The following is a 19,142-nucleotide window of genomic DNA, read 5'->3' on the forward strand; positions in this document are numbered from 1 at the left end:
AGTAAGTCCTCAGTGTTTGCCCAGCATGTCGTGTGGCACTACACAGAAGGCATGCGTCTCTAAATTCAGAATTATATATTTGAAAACCTAATTTAAAAAAAAAAAAAAAAAAGGTCACTGAAAAAAAAGTCAGTTTTACAATGCCCCTTAATGTGTTCTCTGTGGTCTTGAACAGACTGTGTCAGCCCCTGGGATTCCCTTTCTACAATCCACTCTACCCTGCCGGAAGTGACCCTCGAAGCCCACCAGAGTCCATTGCCTCCATCCCATCCGGCCGCATCCCTGGATTCCCCTCATCAGCTCCCTCTAGAGGCCGCAGGGTGCATGGCGGCGGACAAAGCTCCACAGGTGACGGACCACGGCTCCTCGGCTCGAGGGGCCGCAGGTGGCAGGTCCACCCAGCAGAAGTGCATGATCAGAGGGCAGGGAGGAGAGGCCGAGTGCGGGCCGGGCGCCGGGCAGCCTCAGGTTTTGCCTGCCAAAGCCGTCCCGGGGAGGAAGAGGGACGCTTGCTCCCCCTGCTGTGCCAGAAAGGGGGCGGGGGCTCTCTGGCCATGGGACCCTTACATGAGCGTCGCTCCCATCGGAGCCTCCATGGTTGCCGCAGACGCCCACGGCAGCCTCCAGGAGAGGCTGCCGTCCAAGGGCGTTTACCCTAGAGAGGAGGATCCGTCCAGGGTCCAGGCTAAGAGCGCCGAGGAAACCCCCGCCAGGAGAGCCGCAGCCACCTCCCCGGGGCCCTGGAACATCCCTGGGCCGGATAAACTGCCCGGCACCCTGAGGTCCTGGACCTCCACTGTCAGCAGGTAGACAGGATCGGCTTCTTATCAACCACCGTTTGTCCTCCTTCATCCCCTCATCAAGTCCCAATCAGATTTTGCTTTACAAGAGGATTCTTACACCCGCCACCTTAAAAAGCTGATCAACTCTCGTGGATGTTGTAACATAGAGAGTGAGGAGCCCGACGATTTACACCAAAAGACTCCATTTTTTTCGTCATCACAGACAGCGAAACTTCTAGAGCAGTGTTTCCCAACATTTATTGACAATTTGCGTGGGACAACGGCAGAGCCCCGCCACAAATAGTGATTGACTCCCCCCTAAAAAAATTCCCTATATTAACAGTTAAAACCGTAACTATACAACATAGCATCAAAAACACTTCAATCTCATTTTAAAATGTAACCCTTAAAAATAAATGGCTTATCGGTAACTTCCAATAACAGCCCAGGATAACTTTGTGTATTCCCCTGCTAAATCGCCATTCATTGATTGGGACCCGCCTATAATCATCATCATCATTATCATCATCATCATAATACATTTTTTTTAAATGTTTTTATTGTTTGCAATTTTCTGTGTGTCCAAATACATTTACAGTGGGTATAAAAAATGTTTTCAATCAGTATGTTTTTGTTTTGTTTTGTTTTTTGTTCCGTCTCTAAGTGGCGGATGTTCACAAACTGGTAAATAGTCAATCACCAAATCTCACAGCAAACACAAAAAAAGTCACAAAAAGTACACATTGGTTGAATTTGTATCTTCTGACATCTAGTGGAAACACAGTTAGTTGTCCTGCCTGTCACTATACAGGCATGGATAGAAGAACAAGAATACCCCCCCCCCCCCCCCGGGATATATTGTCAAGAATAGTAAAAATCCACTTCCACCACCACCCCAAAATTATTATTGCCTATAGTTGCCAAAAAATGGCGACAAAACACCCCTTTTCCATCATGTTGAATAGCAGCTGCTTACTGTATCTCACTTTGTGTGTTGTTTGGCACCAAGATGCTACAGATGGCGCCATAACACCAATATTTTAATAGTCCACACACCAAAAAATATTTTTTATTTATTTATTTATTTATTTTTTTATGGGTAATGGATGTTCGGTAAAAAAACAAAAACAAAAAACTAATTAGCGAATTTGGGACTATCCAAAGGGAACACTTTAATTTTCAGAACAATTAAGTCAATTGTCATAATTAGTTGTGGTTGGGAATCACTCTTCTAGAAGTCCGTCCAGTGTTGCTCCTCACATGCCTAACAAATATATCATATACTGTAAATGTAAAGATGTCACAACGTGTACATTTGTTGTTGTAAAGAAGCAGAAGAAAAAGGGGGTGGGGCTAACAACAGGACGGAATTATTTTGGATCCGATGGTCCTATCCGGGGCCTCGATTATGACTACATATCAAAGACACGTCAGCAAAATGGTGACTACTGCATGGGCCTCCCAAATCATGAACGAGGACAACTTTGTTCTCCATTTTTTATATATATATATACATATATATATTAGTGACAGCAGGCTTGGTAAGAAGTCACACTATTACACTAACTTGTGTACACAAGCATACATTAACCATTGTGCAGTGTCATACTCATGGAAAATCCATTGAGCAGTTAGACCACATCCTTGATATCCAGCTCCAGGTCCATGCACTAGTATGTTTTGTCCTCACTAGTAAAGCAAATAGAACAATTGTGTCTTACTAGAAATGTACCCCCCCCCACTCGTATAGTCAATTTTGGCCGACTAGCACCCAATTAAATCTTACTTCTAAACTACTCTCCTTCACTAGTAACATTAGGGAAAACTAGTTGTGTCATACACTAGTACCTCCTTATCAAGATTATACCTCATAATTTTGCTTTATTTCCTGATTTCCATCTTAAGGTCTCTGTACTAGTTCGATCTTAGTCCTCATTAGTAATACATTTCAGTGCACTACTAGAACAACTAGCTAGTAACTAGGGCTGTCACGATAAGGGCAATATCGTGATATCGTGATATTAAAACTTCCACAATATCGTCGGCGTCATGTCCACAATATTTAAAAGGAACACATCTGTTAAAAAAAAAGTCAGGTTGGTTTCCATTTGTGCACTTCTAGAAACCTCTAGTGACTCGTTTATTAGTGCAATTTAATTTTCATTAGGGATGTTTTGGCCTTCTACGTTTAAAATCTATGCTAATTGTCAGATGAAGGGGAACCTAATTTGCTTAGGAAGCAATCAATGTGTGCTTGCATTAGTAAGTAAGTGCCTCAATATTGTTATTAGAGATTGTAGGTGGTTTATATGCATTGCTGTTATGTACAAAAGCACAATATTGTGCTTTTTTTATTTTTAGTATGAGCTCTCTTTTTTTAAATATCGCCAATGCCCACACAATATTGTGATAATTATCATATCATGACCTTCATATCCCTATTAGTAACACTTTTTTTTAACACTATGTATGGCATTTCTGCATACTAGTAGGACAGTGAGACAAATGCGCAAAGTTGACATCTGCACTACTGGTGCTACTAGTTAATCATTAGATGTTAACTAGTAAAATTGTATAATGTCACTTGTTGTAGCACACAGTTAATAAGTTGTCTGACTGGTGTGTCAAACTGTTCCTGCTAGTATACAGAAAGTACAGCGTAGTCAGGCACTAGTAGTGTGTAATTGCATACTAATAGCATGTTGTTTGAGCACTGTACTCGATGTAGATATCCTTGATGAGGATTGAAGTCATTTTTTGCAAGCCAAAGGTGTCACAAAATAGTGCGGTGAAAACGTTAAACTAGTGAACCCTTTGTGCTGCTAGTGCTCAAGATTGTTTTTCAAGTGAGGACAAAAAGTGTACTAGTACACTGATCTTAAAATATCAAGGATATGAAATGACCGCTTAAGTAGTGTTGTTCCTATACCGATACTGGTATCGGCAGAGGTGCCGATACTGCATTAAAACAGTGGTATCGGTATCGGTGAGTACTCACAAATAACATGCCGATACCATTAATTCCAACCCTAATATAGGATTTTGGATGCAACATCTTGTGTCTTGCTCATGCTCGACATTCACTGATATGTGACATGTTCACCGCATGCCGCTCTAAAATATCCTATTGGCCCTTGAATGCTCTGAACCAATGGTAGGACATCTTTTTCATGTTGAGGGAAAAAAAAAACGTAAGTATCGGTATGGTATCGGTATCGGCCGATACTGCAAAGCGGGTATCGAATCGGTATCGGGGGCCAAAAAACGGTATCGGAACATCACTACGCTCAAGCGACTTTTCCTACATTTTCATTCAATGCTCCAGTCCGGTCCGGTCCAGTCTATTTGTAAACGCCTTTGACCTGTGCTACATGTACCACATCACTGTGGGAGGGAGGAAGACAATGAGGTGGAGGGGGGCGGAGTGCCTTACTCAAAAGCCTCTCAGACAAATTGACACAGACACAGAACGGCGGCGTGCACGCACACACATATCAGCCTGCTGTTTATGACTGTGTTAGAACACGAGCCTGTCGTGCTGCTGCTGATCAAAAGCATCAAGCTGGGGATGCAAAAGTAGAGTAGCAGTTTTAAAATCATTGTTTTTATTAAGTCATAATTATAATAACAGATACATTTCCAGATGCAACAGAACTACTCTAATACAGTACAAAAAAAAAAAAGATTGGTAGAAGTGCTGATTCATCTCCTTCAGGACAACTTCAAAATGTACATACAGTTTTCAGCGATGTACAAGTGTAGAAAAGGACAAATGCTTACTACCGTCATGTTATATACTATGATAACTTGGCACAATGGGGAAGGGAAACTTCTCTAAGTATAAAAAAAAACTCATTCATAATATTGCCATGATTTCTGAAAAATAATATAAAAAACAAATACTTTCGCATCCCCTGTACTTGTCGTAACACAACCCTTTGACAGAGGAACCTCCAACGTTTTTTTTTGTTGTTTTTTTTTCGTTTTTGCTACATAACATGAATAAGCAGTAGGTGAACTCAAATTGAACTGGAATTTAAAAAAAAAAAAAAATGTACTTAAATAATGATTCAGTTCAAATTTATTGCACATTCTCAAAGATTCAATGCAATTGTACTAAAAAATACACCTGACCTACAGTAAATTATTTCTCATGCCACTAGAGGGAGCCAGTGACTATGCCCACTTTCATTTGTCAAAGATTTGGCGTATGTTTGAAATGCCAACCAATCAAGATTCTGTTGGACCTTGGCGGTTGCACTGCATTTTTCATCACCTTTGTTTTTCCTCATGTTTTTTTTCTTTTGTGGAAACATTTTGTCGCAGCTAAAAGCAAAGAACCCCACTTTGCAATATTGCCCCCTCCCTCAAAATAACATCTTTTCACATGTGGAGCTGTCGTGTTGATAAACGTGACTGAAGTCTGGGCCAGGATTAGCTTTGTTGCTTTCATGGTCCTCAAATGTCAGACAGAGGGTAACACATTAGAACACAAAGTAGCATTAGCAATGGCCTGACCTGAGGAGGAATCAATTAGGGTTCCAATTATAGTTACAGTTGAGGCTTTTGATTATATTTATAAATCCATAACATTCATTAAAAGCCTGGATCCTAACCCTAAATTTATTTGATTACCTTGTCGAGCAGTATTCGGGCCTGTCTATGTTCTCATCATTGTGATCGGGAAACTTCAAAAACAATTATTATTTTTTAATTAAATTTAAAAAAGCGGCATATATTATTTTTGCATTTTTAAACATGTATAGTTAAAGACCGGTATTATTAACACTTTTAGGATGATTATAGCGGTGCCTTGAGATACGAGTTCATAACCAATTGTCATTTGTTGAGGTTTTATATTAATTGTGAGTGGAAGACCGCACTCACTCACTGAAATGAATGAAAATGCTGTTTCCAGCCCACCCATAAAACAATATTTGTGTAATGTGTTTTTAATAACGAAAATAGTAATAGTAACTACCAGTAGTAATAGTACGAATTAAACTATTAATAAAGGGACTGCACCACGGTATTTTAAGCCCTTCCAAAATTTAACTATAGGCATATAATGATTAAATCTTACCTTTGACACCATAGCGATGTAATTTTTTTTAAATGAAATATTAGGTGCTTTGCTGGCTAGATTTGTAACGCAGAAGTAAAATGCCCGGTTCAGTCAAACCCCGCCTCTTCCGGGTGATTGATTTCTATGGCATTTTGCAATGTGTGTTAGTATTGTAATGCTGGCGAAAGAACCAGGCCAAGTGTGTAGCTAACGGCTCTTTTTAATCATCATCAAACAGCAGGCTCAAGAACAAAACGTAACAGCTTAACGTAACGTAACGTAACGTAACGTACCTTCACAAAACAAAAAACAGTGATCCCCTTCAGGGCCCGTCCAGCCCATCGGAAACTACTCAACTCACACCCCACCCCATAGGTCGCAACAGTATTGAGCTAGCGGAAGGCAGTTATGTGGTCTTTTTTTTTTTTTTTTTTACGTGTGCTTGTTAATGCACATTGACAGTAAGCACTTAAGTGACATTTTGTTAAGAATTATTCAGTGTGCTGTCTGTGAACTAAGACCGACTCACATTTTTGTTCTAAAGTGCAAGTAAAAAAAAATCGTTCAAACCATTCATATCTCAAGGCACCAAAAAAACACAAAAAAAACAGACCCACATGGGGACTGACGAATAGCTTTCATTTGTGACATGGTCTCCCGCCCAACAGCGTTGATACTGTTTGTTTGCAGTAGTGTAACACGTGAATGTCACATAGACCGACCTACACGTTGACGATGGTCCAAGCCTTTCGATCCAGCCTGAGCATCACTCGTCTCATGTGAAACGAAGTTGAGTATTATGGAGTCAAAGTTCCGAATATGTCCTCCATCTCCAACCACAGACATTCGCCTTGTCTATCGTGAGTTATTTTATACAGCAAATGAAAAAAAAAAAAGCCACCTCTCTATGTGATCCCTCCAAGTATACTTGTGTAGTGTTAACTGAGTACTTATTCACCTTGTACAGCTGTATTCCTACAAATATGGTTTACTGTATCATTGATACTGTAGTTTCAAAGACATGAACAACTATTTTTATGAAATGCCAACAGTACGGATAATACATTTTGCTAAGAAAAAAAAAATTGTGTACTGAAAGATATTCTGAAATACTGTCAAACTATTGACATGGTCTAAAAGACACTTTGACGTGATCGTATACAGAAGAGACGACTAATCGAGTGGAGAGATTTTATTTAATAAACATTTACACATAGGCACCTTTTGTGTGTGTGTGTGTTTTTTTTTCTCTCATTACAATTCAAATCATATTGCACTTGTATTTTTTTTTTTATTGATATTTGTGGGAAGCTGAGCATTTATTAAAACATCCATGGCATTCAGCTTTTGGTCAATGTTCGAGTAAGTACTTTGTCGTCACTACTAAGAAAATTCATTGTACTAGTTGTGGGATATCAAATACATGCTCAAGCAGGTTTTCAGCCATTTGAGCATTTATTTAACATCCTACTAGTGGGGTGAATTAAAACTAGAAACATTCAAACGGGTTTCCATGCACAAGTTGACACGAGGTATGTCAGCTGATTGGCTGAGTTAAGTTTGTGTCAGGAGGCGCTGTTTGTCCCGCTGACTGTTGCGTTTTCATATGATTCTCCTCCTGAAATGATGAAAACAATTGAAAAAAAATGAGGAAACAAAAAAGTTGTTTTGTGTTGAGATTATGGCTCTTGTGCTCCACCAGGGATAATGTAAGCACCTTGATACGTTTGTAGATTCCCATTTGGAAGCGGCAGCAGACCACATCCACAAAGAAGCCCATCACACTGTGTAGCATGCCTGCAGCACATGGAAGGAAATTAAATCATCTTCATTAGTGAGGTGTCAGTTGCGAACGAGCCGGTACGAAGAGTTGAAGTGACCGATGATAGCTGGCATCCTCCTTCGAGAGAGAGAGCGCTCTCGCTCTCTCTCTCTGTCTGTCTGTCTGTCTGGCAGAGAGAGACAGGAGGAGGAGAAAACTGGAGAGGAAATGACGACACACAAACACGGTTTGTACAAGATGAGCCGAAAACACAGTAACATTAGGAGACATTTTAATTGGTTCAAGTCAGATTAAAGAAGGAGCCAGATCAGGCCGTCCAAGTTGATATGTATTTATTTATTTATTTATTTATTTATCTATTTATTTATTTTTAATGCAAATTTAAAATAAAGCAAGGTCCTGGACTGGGTGAGTAGCTAATGTTTGTGTTGTTCACTGCTGCTGTTGCAGTTAAATTACTACTCACTAATTTTATTTGATTGTTATTTGACTGTTGTTGGTTGAAGTGTTAATTTCTTTTCTTATTTATTGTATTCATTTGTTCAATAAAATGAGAAAAAAATCATTTTCTTTGCTTGATAATTGTTGCTGTTTGCAGTCAGTAGAGTGCAATGTTTAGTTCAAAAAGAGCCGATCCAAATGAACCGGCTCACCGAAAAGAGCCGAAAATCCCATCACTAATCTTCATTTCACAGGCTTCCATCATTTCAAATGTATGTTTTAAAGCTATTTTTATATTTTCATTCAACAAAAGGCAAATATGATTTTAACAATAACATGCAAGTATTTTTTTTAAAGTATAGCATATGTTAAATCTTAAAATGTTTCATTTAAAATATTAAATTGCAAAATTAACAAAATGTTTTAAATAGTGCAAATATATTTTTAAAGAACCCTTAAAATGACATGTATTTTTCAAGGCTTTTGAAATTATATTAAGTATTTAAAATAGACAAAAATGATTTCAGAAATATTTTGAACTTAAATTCACTGATAAAATAGTTATGAACTATTTTAAATGGAAGCGTTGACACCTGAGACACCCTGGCAGCTCCCTTCCAAATATTGTGAACTAGGGCTGGGCGATAAATCGAATTAATTCGATTAATTCGTCCATTGAAAGTGCCACGATGTGAAAATGAGCTAAATCGTGAAATCGAGGTGCTTATAAATAAATACACATCATCTAACCTTGAGCGGCTCGCTTCTGTTTACGCTCGTTGTTTTGGGGTCCTTCGTTTGGAGGCTGGCGCGCTTGCTGATGACGTTACCCTACTATAGCGAAGCTGCGGTATGTGACATCATCGGTAGGCGCACAGGAGCCCGCAACAGCTGTACAGGCAGTCCACATCACCGCCTGTTTTTTTTCCCCCCCGTTTCTTTTCACTCACACAAACACGCACATAAATTAATGAACAAATTAATTCATTAATCTGATGTGTATCACGCACAAGTTTGAAAACAAACGCAGGAGCGGAGTTCTACCGTAACGTCTCCGCGTGAGCCTGAAGCAGAAGTATACTGAGGCCTTTACACGGACTCCCAGGCGGCGAAGCCAACCCACGCCAACTGGCAGCGAAGGAAAGTGACGCTTCCAAATCACCGGGAGCCCCACATCAGCTACTTTGGCTAAACGGTACGCTGCCTCCTCGCGCACATTGTCAGCTCCAGAAGACCTCAGAAAAGGGACTCATGTTTGGCTTTTACAAGGGCAACGTAAAGTAAAAGCGTGTGCAAGGTTTGCCGAACAGCTATTAAAACGAAAAATAGCAGGCAGCACAACTAAGCTCTTCCAGCACTTGCGCAAAATGCATCCGAAAGAATTGGAGGAATGTTCACGTCTTCCGAGAGTGCGGCGTGGCTAACGCTAGCAAAGATAAGTACACGCACACCATGAAATAACAAACTTGAGCTGTATTTAGTACCGGGGGAAACACTGTGACATGCACCAGAGCTTGTCTTTTGCCAGAGTCAGTTGACAGGCTAGTTTTGCTTGTAAGGAATTTGAGTTTATTACAATAAAAGGTGGTGTTGATTATTGTTATGCTGTTGATCTTGAAGTTCTGTTATATACAAATGTTATTGTGAGTTGAGTTGTATATTTGCAGAATACTGGATGTGTGGTTTACAATACCTGTTTCCAATTGTTAGAACTACTTACTTGTGGCAATTAAGTTATGCAAAAGCTATGAGTAGTTTTTTTTTTTTTTTTTTTTTGCACAAGATATGTATGTGACATTTAAGTTGAGCAAAAGATACGAGTAGTTTTTTTGCTCAATCTATATATGTGGCATTTAAGTTGAACAAAAGGCTATAAGTAGCTTTTTTTGCACAAGCCTTGTGGCATTTAGGTTATGCAAAAGCCATTAGTTTTTTTTTGTTTTTTTTTGTATAAGCTATGTATGGCATTTATGTTGAGCAAAAGGCTGTGATTAGTTATTTTGTTTTTTTTGCACAAGTTATGTTGCATTTAAGTTATGCAAAAGATATGAGTAGCTTTTTTTGAACAAGCTATGTTAAATTTACCATGAAACTGATAAAAAAAAAATGTGTGTACGTTATTGCCTGAACATTTTGCACAAGATTAATTTTTGAATAAATCAAACCTTGTTTAAATGTTTTTTTTTTTGTGTGACAGAAAACAATCGAGATTTTATTTTTTGACCATATCGCCCAGCCCTTTTGTGAACTATTTGACTATATTGGGCATGACAATAAAGGTCATCATCTACACTTGAAGTGTTTTGAGACAAAAGTGCCCAAAAAACGAAACGAAAGGACGACGAGCGAGCGGCGTACCGGTGGTGGAGAAGATGCCGCCCACAATGCCGCACAGACGGATCAGAAACTTCCAGAGCGGCATGTGCTGCTCGCTCACTTTGACCATCAGAGAGCTGATGTCATACTTCATGAAGATCCCCGAGATGCCGTGGCTGCCCGCCGCGTGGTTGATGGTGCGTTCCTACACGACACACATGTATGCTCACTGATCACAAGATGTTTGCTCTGGTTACGGCACCTTCCAAAATCTCATCGTACCCTCTCGGTGACAGAGTACTGATGCATGTCGGCCGCAACCTTGTATGTGTTGAGTTTGGTGGGGACGATGGTGATGAAGTACTGGAACATGTGATTGGCTGATGACAACAAACACACGCAAACACACATTAAGTTCGAGCAGACAATCAAAGCAGTCGCGAGAGGAAACGTGTTTTACAGTCGGTGGTGACTTTCTCAGTGCCGTCCAGGGTGCTGATGACGCCCGGGATGTCCTCTCCGAAAGACAGATGGTCGATGCGGTGAGAAAAGTTAAAACCTGCACAAAATAATGGCAACGGCATCAGAGGCTATTTGAGCACAAAGTGAAGAAGAATCAACTCACTGTCGTGGCTGACGAGAGCAGCGAGGTGGGCGTGGCCTCGTGGATGAGGGATGGACCTGCACAGAAGTCCACACTTATTACTAAGACTGTCAGTTTCACATGTTAATTTAGATTAATTACGCACAAATTAGTGTGTTTAAAAAAAAATTACGCAATTGATCGCGAGTGGCAAGTCATTGTGCAATTTGGCCCATCGCGGTACCCACAGACAGCAGTGGCACGCCATTACAGGGTAGCACTAATAGCCACTACGAGCAATGACAACAGCAGACATAGGCACGAGTGCAGCACAGCCAGGAGAGCGAGGCAAACTTATTTGGATCTACAACCCCTAGCAAAAAGTATGGAATCACCAGTCTTGGCCGAGCATTCACTCAGACGTTTTATTCTGTAGATCAAACTTAGATAAAAACCATGAAACAGTCATAAGATCATTCCAAAGTGTAACATCTTGGCTTTCAGAAACACTAAAAGAAATGAAGAAAAAAAACATTGTGCTGGTCAGTAAATGTTACTTTTATAGAGCAAGTGCAGGGAAATAAATATGGAATCACTACAGTCTGAGGAAACAAATATGGAATCATGAAAAACAGACAAAGAAAAAAAACAATCAAAACACATCACTAGTATTTAGTTGCACCACATCTGGCTTTTATGACAGCTTGCAGTCTCTGAGGCATGGACTTGATGAGTGACAAACAATATTCTTCATCAATCTGGTGCCAACTCTCTTTGATTGCAGTTGCCAGATCATCTTTGCAGGTCGGAGCCTTGCTGTGGACCATTTTTTCCACCACAGGTTTTCAATTGGGTTGAGATCTGGGTTATTTGCAGGCCATGACATTGACTGGAAGCGTTTTTCGCCAAGGAATGCTTTCGCAGTTTTTGCTCTGTGGCACGATGCATTGTCATCTTGGAAAATGATTTCATCATCCTCAAACATTTTTTCAATTTCAGGGATTATAAAGCCGTCCAAAATGTCAATGTAAACTTGTGCATTTATTGAAGATTTAACCACAGCCATCTCCCCAGTGCCTTTGCCTGACATGCAGCCCCATATCATCAAGGACTATGGGAATTTTGATGTTTTCTTTGCAAATCTCACTGGAACGGCACCAAACAAAAGTTCAAACGTTATCACCTTTTGTCCAATGCAGATTTGTGACTCATCACTGAAGATAACCTTTATCCAGTCATCCACAGTCCATGATTGCCTCTCCTTAGCCCATTGCAGTCTTGTTCTTTTGTGTATAAGCGTCAATGATGGTTTCCTTTTAGCCTCCCTGTATGTAAATCCCATTTCCTTGAAGCGATTTTGCACAGTTCTGTCACATACATTGACTCCAGCTTCCTCCCATTTCTTCATCATTTGTCATCATTTGTGCATTTTCTGTTTTCAAGACATATGGCCTTTAGTTGTTTGTCTTGACGCTTAGATGTCTTCCTTGGTCTACCAGTACGCTTGACTTTGACAACCTTCCCATGCTGTTTGTACTTGGTCCAGATCTTCGATACAGCTGACTGTGAACAGCCCACATCTTTGGCAACCATACGTGTAGAGTTACCTTCTTCAAGAAGTTTGATAATCCTGCCTTTGGTCTCAAGAGACATCTCCCTTTTTGGAGCCATGATTCTTGCCAATCCACTTGGTCCAACAGCCCTCCAAGGTGTGATAACTGCACTGTTTTTAACTGCTAACTAACGAGAAAATGTAATTTGAGGCAGGTGCCCAATTAAGGAAAGGAGATTGACTGGATGTGTCCTTATTTTCTGCTTAAAATTCCATATTTATTTCCCTGCACTTGCTCTATAAAAGTAACATTTACTGACCAGCACAATGTTTTTTCTTCATTTCTTTTAGCGTTTCTGAAAGCCAAGATGTTGCACTTTGGAATGAACTTACGACTGTTTCATGCTTTTTATCTGAGTTTGATCTACACAATAAAACGTCTGAGTGAGTGCTCGTCCAAGACTGGTGATTCCATCATTTTTGCTAGGGGTAGTATATCTCCCAGAGCCTTAATTTCGACAGTTCTATTCTTTTCAATGTACATGTTTCACATGGCCGGGAACCCGTGGGGTTGCGCCACTGGGTTTCCGTCGTTGCCACTGCCACAACTGCCATTCAGCACGGAGGCTACAAGCTATGGCGGAACACAATGTCGTGGAGAGATGGCACCGACATCGTTGGATAGCTGTCGTCGAGACGAGTCCGGGGATGCTCTCATGTCCCAGGTAAGACGTACGGTTCGAGAGATACGGCCACCCAAAGACGTCCAGGAGATTGATGATTTTCAAAAACTTGCCCTGCCTGCGATGGTTCCTATCCCAGGTAAAATTTGCAGGTTTGTGGGCCCTCTATCTCCGGAAAGCAATGTTGTTGAGCGATTGCAACGACATTGGTTCTGAGTGGCTCCGGGGATGCTATTGGATCCCGGGGTCCACCTGAAAGTTCCCCCCGCCTGAACAGAATCACCTGACAGCACTACTTATTACTAGGGGTGGGACAAAAAAAACAACAACAACAATTCGACCGGATATTGTTCATCAAGGAGAGCAGTGTTGTCACAGATTACTTGAAAAAGTAATGTGATTACTGATTACTCTTCAAAAAAGTAATCTTGTTACTTTACTGATTACTTTATTGTAAAAGTAACTAAGTTACTCAAAAAGTAACTTCTCAGTTACTCTTTAGTACCAATTTCCCCCCTTTGCTGCCTTAACATAAAAATGACAACCGGTTACATAAATAAACTTAATGCATGAACTTGAAACATGAACATGTTTCTTTGTTTCTGTTTCTCTGGTTCTACAACACATAAATTGTTGTAGTATAACACATTACACCTGCAGGCTGGTTACAAACTGTAACTATAACATTTACATGTAGGCTGGTTGCAACTGTAACATTTTCTATTTTCTCAAGTACCAGAGCTTAACTACAGTCATACAGATAGGCTTTATTATTAATTATTATTATCATCATCTTTGTTTGTTTTTTTGTTTTTTTTGTTTTTTTTTTGACGTAACCGGCAAACCTCCTCCGTTATTTTGCCGTTAATGTCTTTGATTGGTCAATCAGAAGAGTGACAAAAATGCCATGATTGCTTGTAGACTTTACTCGCGGATTTGAATAACCCAAATGTGCATGTTTACTCCGCTGCTCGAGAGCCGTTCGTTAGCTTTGCGGCCAGTTAGCATCACAAACTCAAGCCAACTAGATGGTTAGTTACCAGTCACGGTAAAACAGGGTCTTTTTCCATGTCTTTGCGTATATCTGCACATCCTCTCAACTTTAACGGCAACAGTTTTCCTGCACAATTTGCAAAAGATGCATCCTAACTGACAGTCTCCTCATCAAACAACCTCCACACGTCGAAGGTAGCTCACTTTGCCGACAAAACTGGCTGTGTAGCTCACAGCCTCACACGCTCCGACTGCTCACACATGTTGGTACACGTGACCCGTTGCGTCTTTCAGCTGAGAAAACATGACATGCGATGTGACGTCACCAAACGTAAGAGAAACATTTTCTCCTCGAAATTATCTTCAAAATAGACAACAACATTTTGCATTCTACATACATTATGAGATAATAAAAAAATTGTAACGTAGAGCCACTTAGGAAAGTAACTTTAATCAGATTACTGGTTTGGAACAATGAACCCGTTAGATTGCTCGTTATTTAAAGAAAGTAATCAGATTACAGTACTTACTTAGTAACGCGTTAGTGACAACACTGAAGGAGAGCTATAACGACCGTATTGGTAGCAGACTCATCAATTGATCCAAAATCCGCCAGGTAGCATTTTTCCCCGATTACCGTTTATTAACCAGTGATTGGTGTTTATTTTATATTTGGTATTCAAATATACTGATTAAAAAAGGTGGATTGATGTTGTACTATGTTGCCGGTTCGGTCATTGTTTTCCAAAGTAAAAACAGATGTTTGCAAATGTCTTATAGTGGTTTTTCATGAAGGACTCCAGAAATCAGTGAACAATTACAGTCGATATGCTTAAATGTACATACTTGCCAACAGTGATGTGGAAGTTTCCGGCCACCTTGTTGACGTACAGATGTCCGTGAATCCGGCAGGCAGTCAGAGATGTGCTGCTGTCCACACTGTACAACAATGCACACACAACAAACTCCACTTTGACTGCCCTACTTTCCTTTCTTTCCAGTGGTAAGTTTACTTCTTTCTAGTGTGAAGATGATTTACAGTTAAGAGTAAAGCTATGCTGCCTTCACAAATAAGTGTACAACAGTGTCAGTGTCTGGCTTTCCACCTGCTCAACACTAGGGATGTAACAATATTTATAGAAGGGCCAAAACATGCCTTGTGAAAATTAAAACATCACTAAAAAACAAGCCACCAGAGGGTGCCAGAACTGCACAAATGAAACGTTCTGCTTTTAATATCGTGACACGACGATGATATTGTGGGAGTTTTAATATTGCGATATCACGATATTGCTGTTATCGTTACATCCCTAACTCAACATTATCCATCCATTCATAAACCAAACTATTTGAATTTAACAACATTGTATTTTATGGCAAACATTTTTATCTATCAGTTGCTTTACAAAGTATATATTTTTTTTTATAGTGATCACAATAAATGGTGTATTTTTTTTTCTTTTCCCAACGGCCTAATGGCTATGGCTGAGTGAACAGAACATATTTTTTGGGGTGGGGTGGAATTCTGCACCTTCCGGACTGAGCAGGTGGAGATCCTTTCATGGCAGTCTTGAAGATCAAGTCCTGCAGTGAGTGCTCCACTCGCAGACGCTCCTGAATGTGAAGAAGAGTCCTGGAAACAACATAAAAAAAAAAAAAAAAGTCACTTCAGTCCTGTTTTTACATATGTTGAAACTTGAAATACTGTGTACTGTGCTGTATTGACTGAAAAGTTATATTACATCTGTGACCAAGCTCTCATATACAAAATACATTTTCCACATTGAAATTAATTCAAATGCCATTAATCCATCAAACAGGAAAAAAATAAAATGCACAAAAAGTTCAAGCTCAGAGTTCACAAAAAAAAAAAAAAGACAAAGGAATGATGTAATCAGCTCAACTTACATGTGCCATATTTTCTGCTGTGGCGACAGCTCAAAGTTGACCTAAAATGTAAAAGATTCACTCCGATTTATTAAAAAAAAAAAGAAGAAAAAGATCGTTTTTGTTTATTTTTTTTTTTTTTTTTTACAATATTGTGATCTTTTTTAAATATACCCCGCCACAATATCGTGATAATTATCGTATCGTGACCTTCATATTGTGATAATATCGTATCATGATGTTATCGTGATGTTTGGATATCGTTACATCCATAGTCATCAATAGTAAAAATCTATGACTAATTGAGGAGTGTGGACAGATAGCAAAAGATGGCAGCAAATGAAGATAATTATTAATCAAGACCATGCACCTATCATGTACACAATAATGAACCCATGTTACATACTTAATTGTATTGATTAGTTAAATTGTTCAACACCTTTTCTTGAGGCTCATCGATAGTAATAGCCAACCTACCAGCCAAAATAATAATGTGTCACTTCCACCATAAATCCAAGCAAAGATACTGACCGGCTGGTATTTAAGGCCATCAGAAGCAACCATGGTCTCGGCCAGATCCAGAACATCTGCGCCTATGTCTGCACATTTAAACACAAGAATGATTCCAAACTTCACTCTCGCAAAGTTTACAAAAATATACAACACATTTGGACACACCAGTATTTACTCTTAATGGCACATATTTGTTCCTGGGGAAAAGTAAACAAAACTTTGTGTCATTTGGCTAGAGCATAACAATTGAGAAAAAGGGAAATTGTTTGAATGATGATTTTAGGCTTCTTGTCTACCACTGTAGTTTCAATGTGTGAAATGTCAGCCGGAAAAAAAAAAAATATGCTCGGTGAGGTAAGACTGGAAGAGCCTGACTGTTTAAGAACTTCATGTTCATGTTTACGAACAAATCTAACGTACCTGTTATATTTGTCAGTGCTAATGTTTTTCGACTTAAAGGCCTCCTGATGATCATGCCAGTGTCAGAATGCCAACCTTTGTCGGATGGTCCTAAAATAGGGGTGACGACGGAAGCATAGGTAAAATAAAACGGCAGACAAACAGACCAACGATTACATGTTGGTTCGCTTAAAACGACGAGTGTTGGACCAGCAAAATTATGTAAAAAGCCCACCTCTGGACAAATGTCATGGTATCTTTACAATAAAAAGGGAAAATGGCTGTCTAAAAGTGACACACTTATGAATATTACTGTTTACTATGCTAAGTGGAAAATTATCCTATCTATTTTAGTTTTCACACCATCCACAAACATGGAATGTGCTGACACTTTGCCCCCACTAATTAAGCAGCATCGTAGTCACACAGCTTAAAGCACGTCTTATACAGTATGTCTTTTTTTCAAAAGCCAGTTCGGGGAAATACTGTATTGTCATTGGGTAATTCGCTTTCTATCTCAGAATTGTTAACTTGTTTTTTTTGTTTTGTTTTTTTTCTACGGGGGTGGAGTTAGTATTGTTTGGAACCGGAATGACTGGAAATTAATCAAGCACTTTTCCACTTTTCACCTCAGCAGTTCCTTGGTGCGCAAGCAAATGTGCAGTGGCATATATGAAACTCGTAATGAATATTTTCAACGTGTACCTGCTCACCACGTACGTGCGCCACTCTATAGCTACTAGAGGTTCCCAATAAAATATGTCATATGAAATTATCAAAGTAAGGGAAAGGTATTTCATTGAATGTATGTCTACTTTTTGAGACACTATGGGGTGTTGTGCGTTTAATGGCTCCATAAAGGTGGGGGAAAACTGCTCTACAGCTCAACAAAATGTTCATATTGATTGTTAGCGAATACTACTTACACTGGCATCTCATGGCTACCGTGATGTCAATGTTTATTCTCAGTTTGCTGCAAAAGAAAGGCCAGTAGTAAGAGTACATTTTCACACAATATTTAATTAAATAAATAGAAGACTTCCTGGTGCTAGTACCTGCTGAAGTCTTTGTCTACCTCGTACTCGTATTTCATCCATGTGTCCCTGTAGACAAAAAACTCCAAAAAAGCGAGGGCAGCCATGGCACTGAACGCAATCAGAGACACTAGAAGAACGGACGAGGACGACATAATGTTGCCATAAAATGAGAGGTCAGAAATGGCTTTACGCATCTGTCCACTGTCCGAATTACCTGTGCCCCCGCTGGCTGACGACTCCACGTAGCTCTCGGGGACTTTGGGGAAGGCGTCCAGCTCTCTGACCAGCGTTAAAGCTTTCTTTTTGCTCAGTCTCCTCATCTTGTCTTACCTTCGGGCGTGAATGAATGTCGCAGGATGAGATGTTTTGTAGATGTTGTCAAGTTGAGGTGCTGACGTTTAGCGACATGACAGCCGCTAGCTTGATAGCTTGTTGGAGTTAGCGAGAAAGCAAGGCTAGACGTTTACGTAGCAAATGCATGCTCTCGGTTCAGGGCTGGATCAAAGTTTAATTCAAACTCAACCCAAAAATAAATAAAAAATCAAATAAAACAAACGATAATTGGAGCAAAATAAAAACGCGGGTAGTGATGAGGTTTTGTATGTTTGAGTCCTAAATGAGGACGAAAACCGCACGTTTTGACGTAGCGCCCTCGGGTGGATCCTAAAGGAACTGCAATTAGGTACGAAGTTTCGAGGTTACGAACAACACGCGGTGAATGTTATTTCACGTACCACAAGAGAGAGCACGTGTATGTAGCCCTGTTTTTTTGTTTTGTTTTGTTTTTTACTGTACGGGATATCACACAGCAGTCATTTTGTGCTCACTTGACAGCAAGTAGTGTAGTTTGAAGCTTACGGTTATTAAGATATAAACAATCATGATTCCAATACTTGGGTGTGTGAGTGTGTGTGTGTGTGTGTGTGTGTGGGGGGGGGTTAATGTGTAGACATTGCACAACAAAGTTTAAAGTTTAATGAAGACACAATTGCACCCACACACAGCGTATTGAAGTACCTGTGCTTGATTATTCCCAACATAACCCATGGTTTTGAAACTGAAAGTTTGATATTTGATCTTTACCTTCTGAATTTTAAGTAAAGAAAAC

The 19,142-nt window shown here is 39.8% G+C and overlaps 2 protein-coding genes across 11 annotated transcripts in view; one reads left to right on the forward strand and one right to left on the reverse strand.

The window, feature by feature from the left end:
* Positions 1 to 1,408, forward strand: part of magi2b (membrane associated guanylate kinase, WW and PDZ domain containing 2b) — a 738,212-nt gene extending 736,804 nt beyond the window's left edge. For 8 of the 10 annotated variants that reach the window (XM_077515476.1, XM_077515479.1, XM_077515478.1 and 5 more), the window contains one exon: positions 176 to 1,408. In XM_077515476.1, the coding sequence (XP_077371602.1) occupies positions 176 to 810 (635 nt within the window). In that variant the 3' untranslated portion in view covers positions 811 to 1,408. The remainder of the gene's footprint in view (positions 1 to 175) is intronic. The other 2 variants (XM_077515480.1, XM_077515487.1) reach the window with 1 other exon arrangement.
* Positions 1,409 to 7,024: 5,616 nt separating this feature from the next.
* Positions 7,025 to 18,703, reverse strand: ergic2 (ERGIC and golgi 2). The gene is made up of 13 exons (XM_077515488.1): positions 18,249 to 18,703; positions 18,053 to 18,161; positions 17,924 to 17,970; positions 16,617 to 16,684; positions 16,107 to 16,147; positions 15,730 to 15,831; positions 15,045 to 15,137; positions 11,013 to 11,068; positions 10,848 to 10,946; positions 10,670 to 10,767; positions 10,430 to 10,592; positions 7,565 to 7,644; positions 7,025 to 7,465 (listed from the first exon to the last, which is right to left on the reverse strand). Exons 1-13 carry the CDS (start codon positions 18,352 to 18,354, stop codon positions 7,385 to 7,387), a joined length of 1,143 nt encoding a protein of 380 aa, XP_077371614.1. The 5' UTR covers positions 18,355 to 18,703; the 3' UTR covers positions 7,025 to 7,384.
* Between the last annotated feature and the right edge of the window lie 439 nt (positions 18,704 to 19,142).

The sequence above is a fragment of the Festucalex cinctus genome, chromosome 3 (genome assembly GCF_051991245.1).
Source record: "Festucalex cinctus isolate MCC-2025b chromosome 3, RoL_Fcin_1.0, whole genome shotgun sequence".
In the NCBI taxonomy this organism is placed as follows: domain Eukaryota; kingdom Metazoa; phylum Chordata; class Actinopteri; order Syngnathiformes; family Syngnathidae; genus Festucalex; species Festucalex cinctus.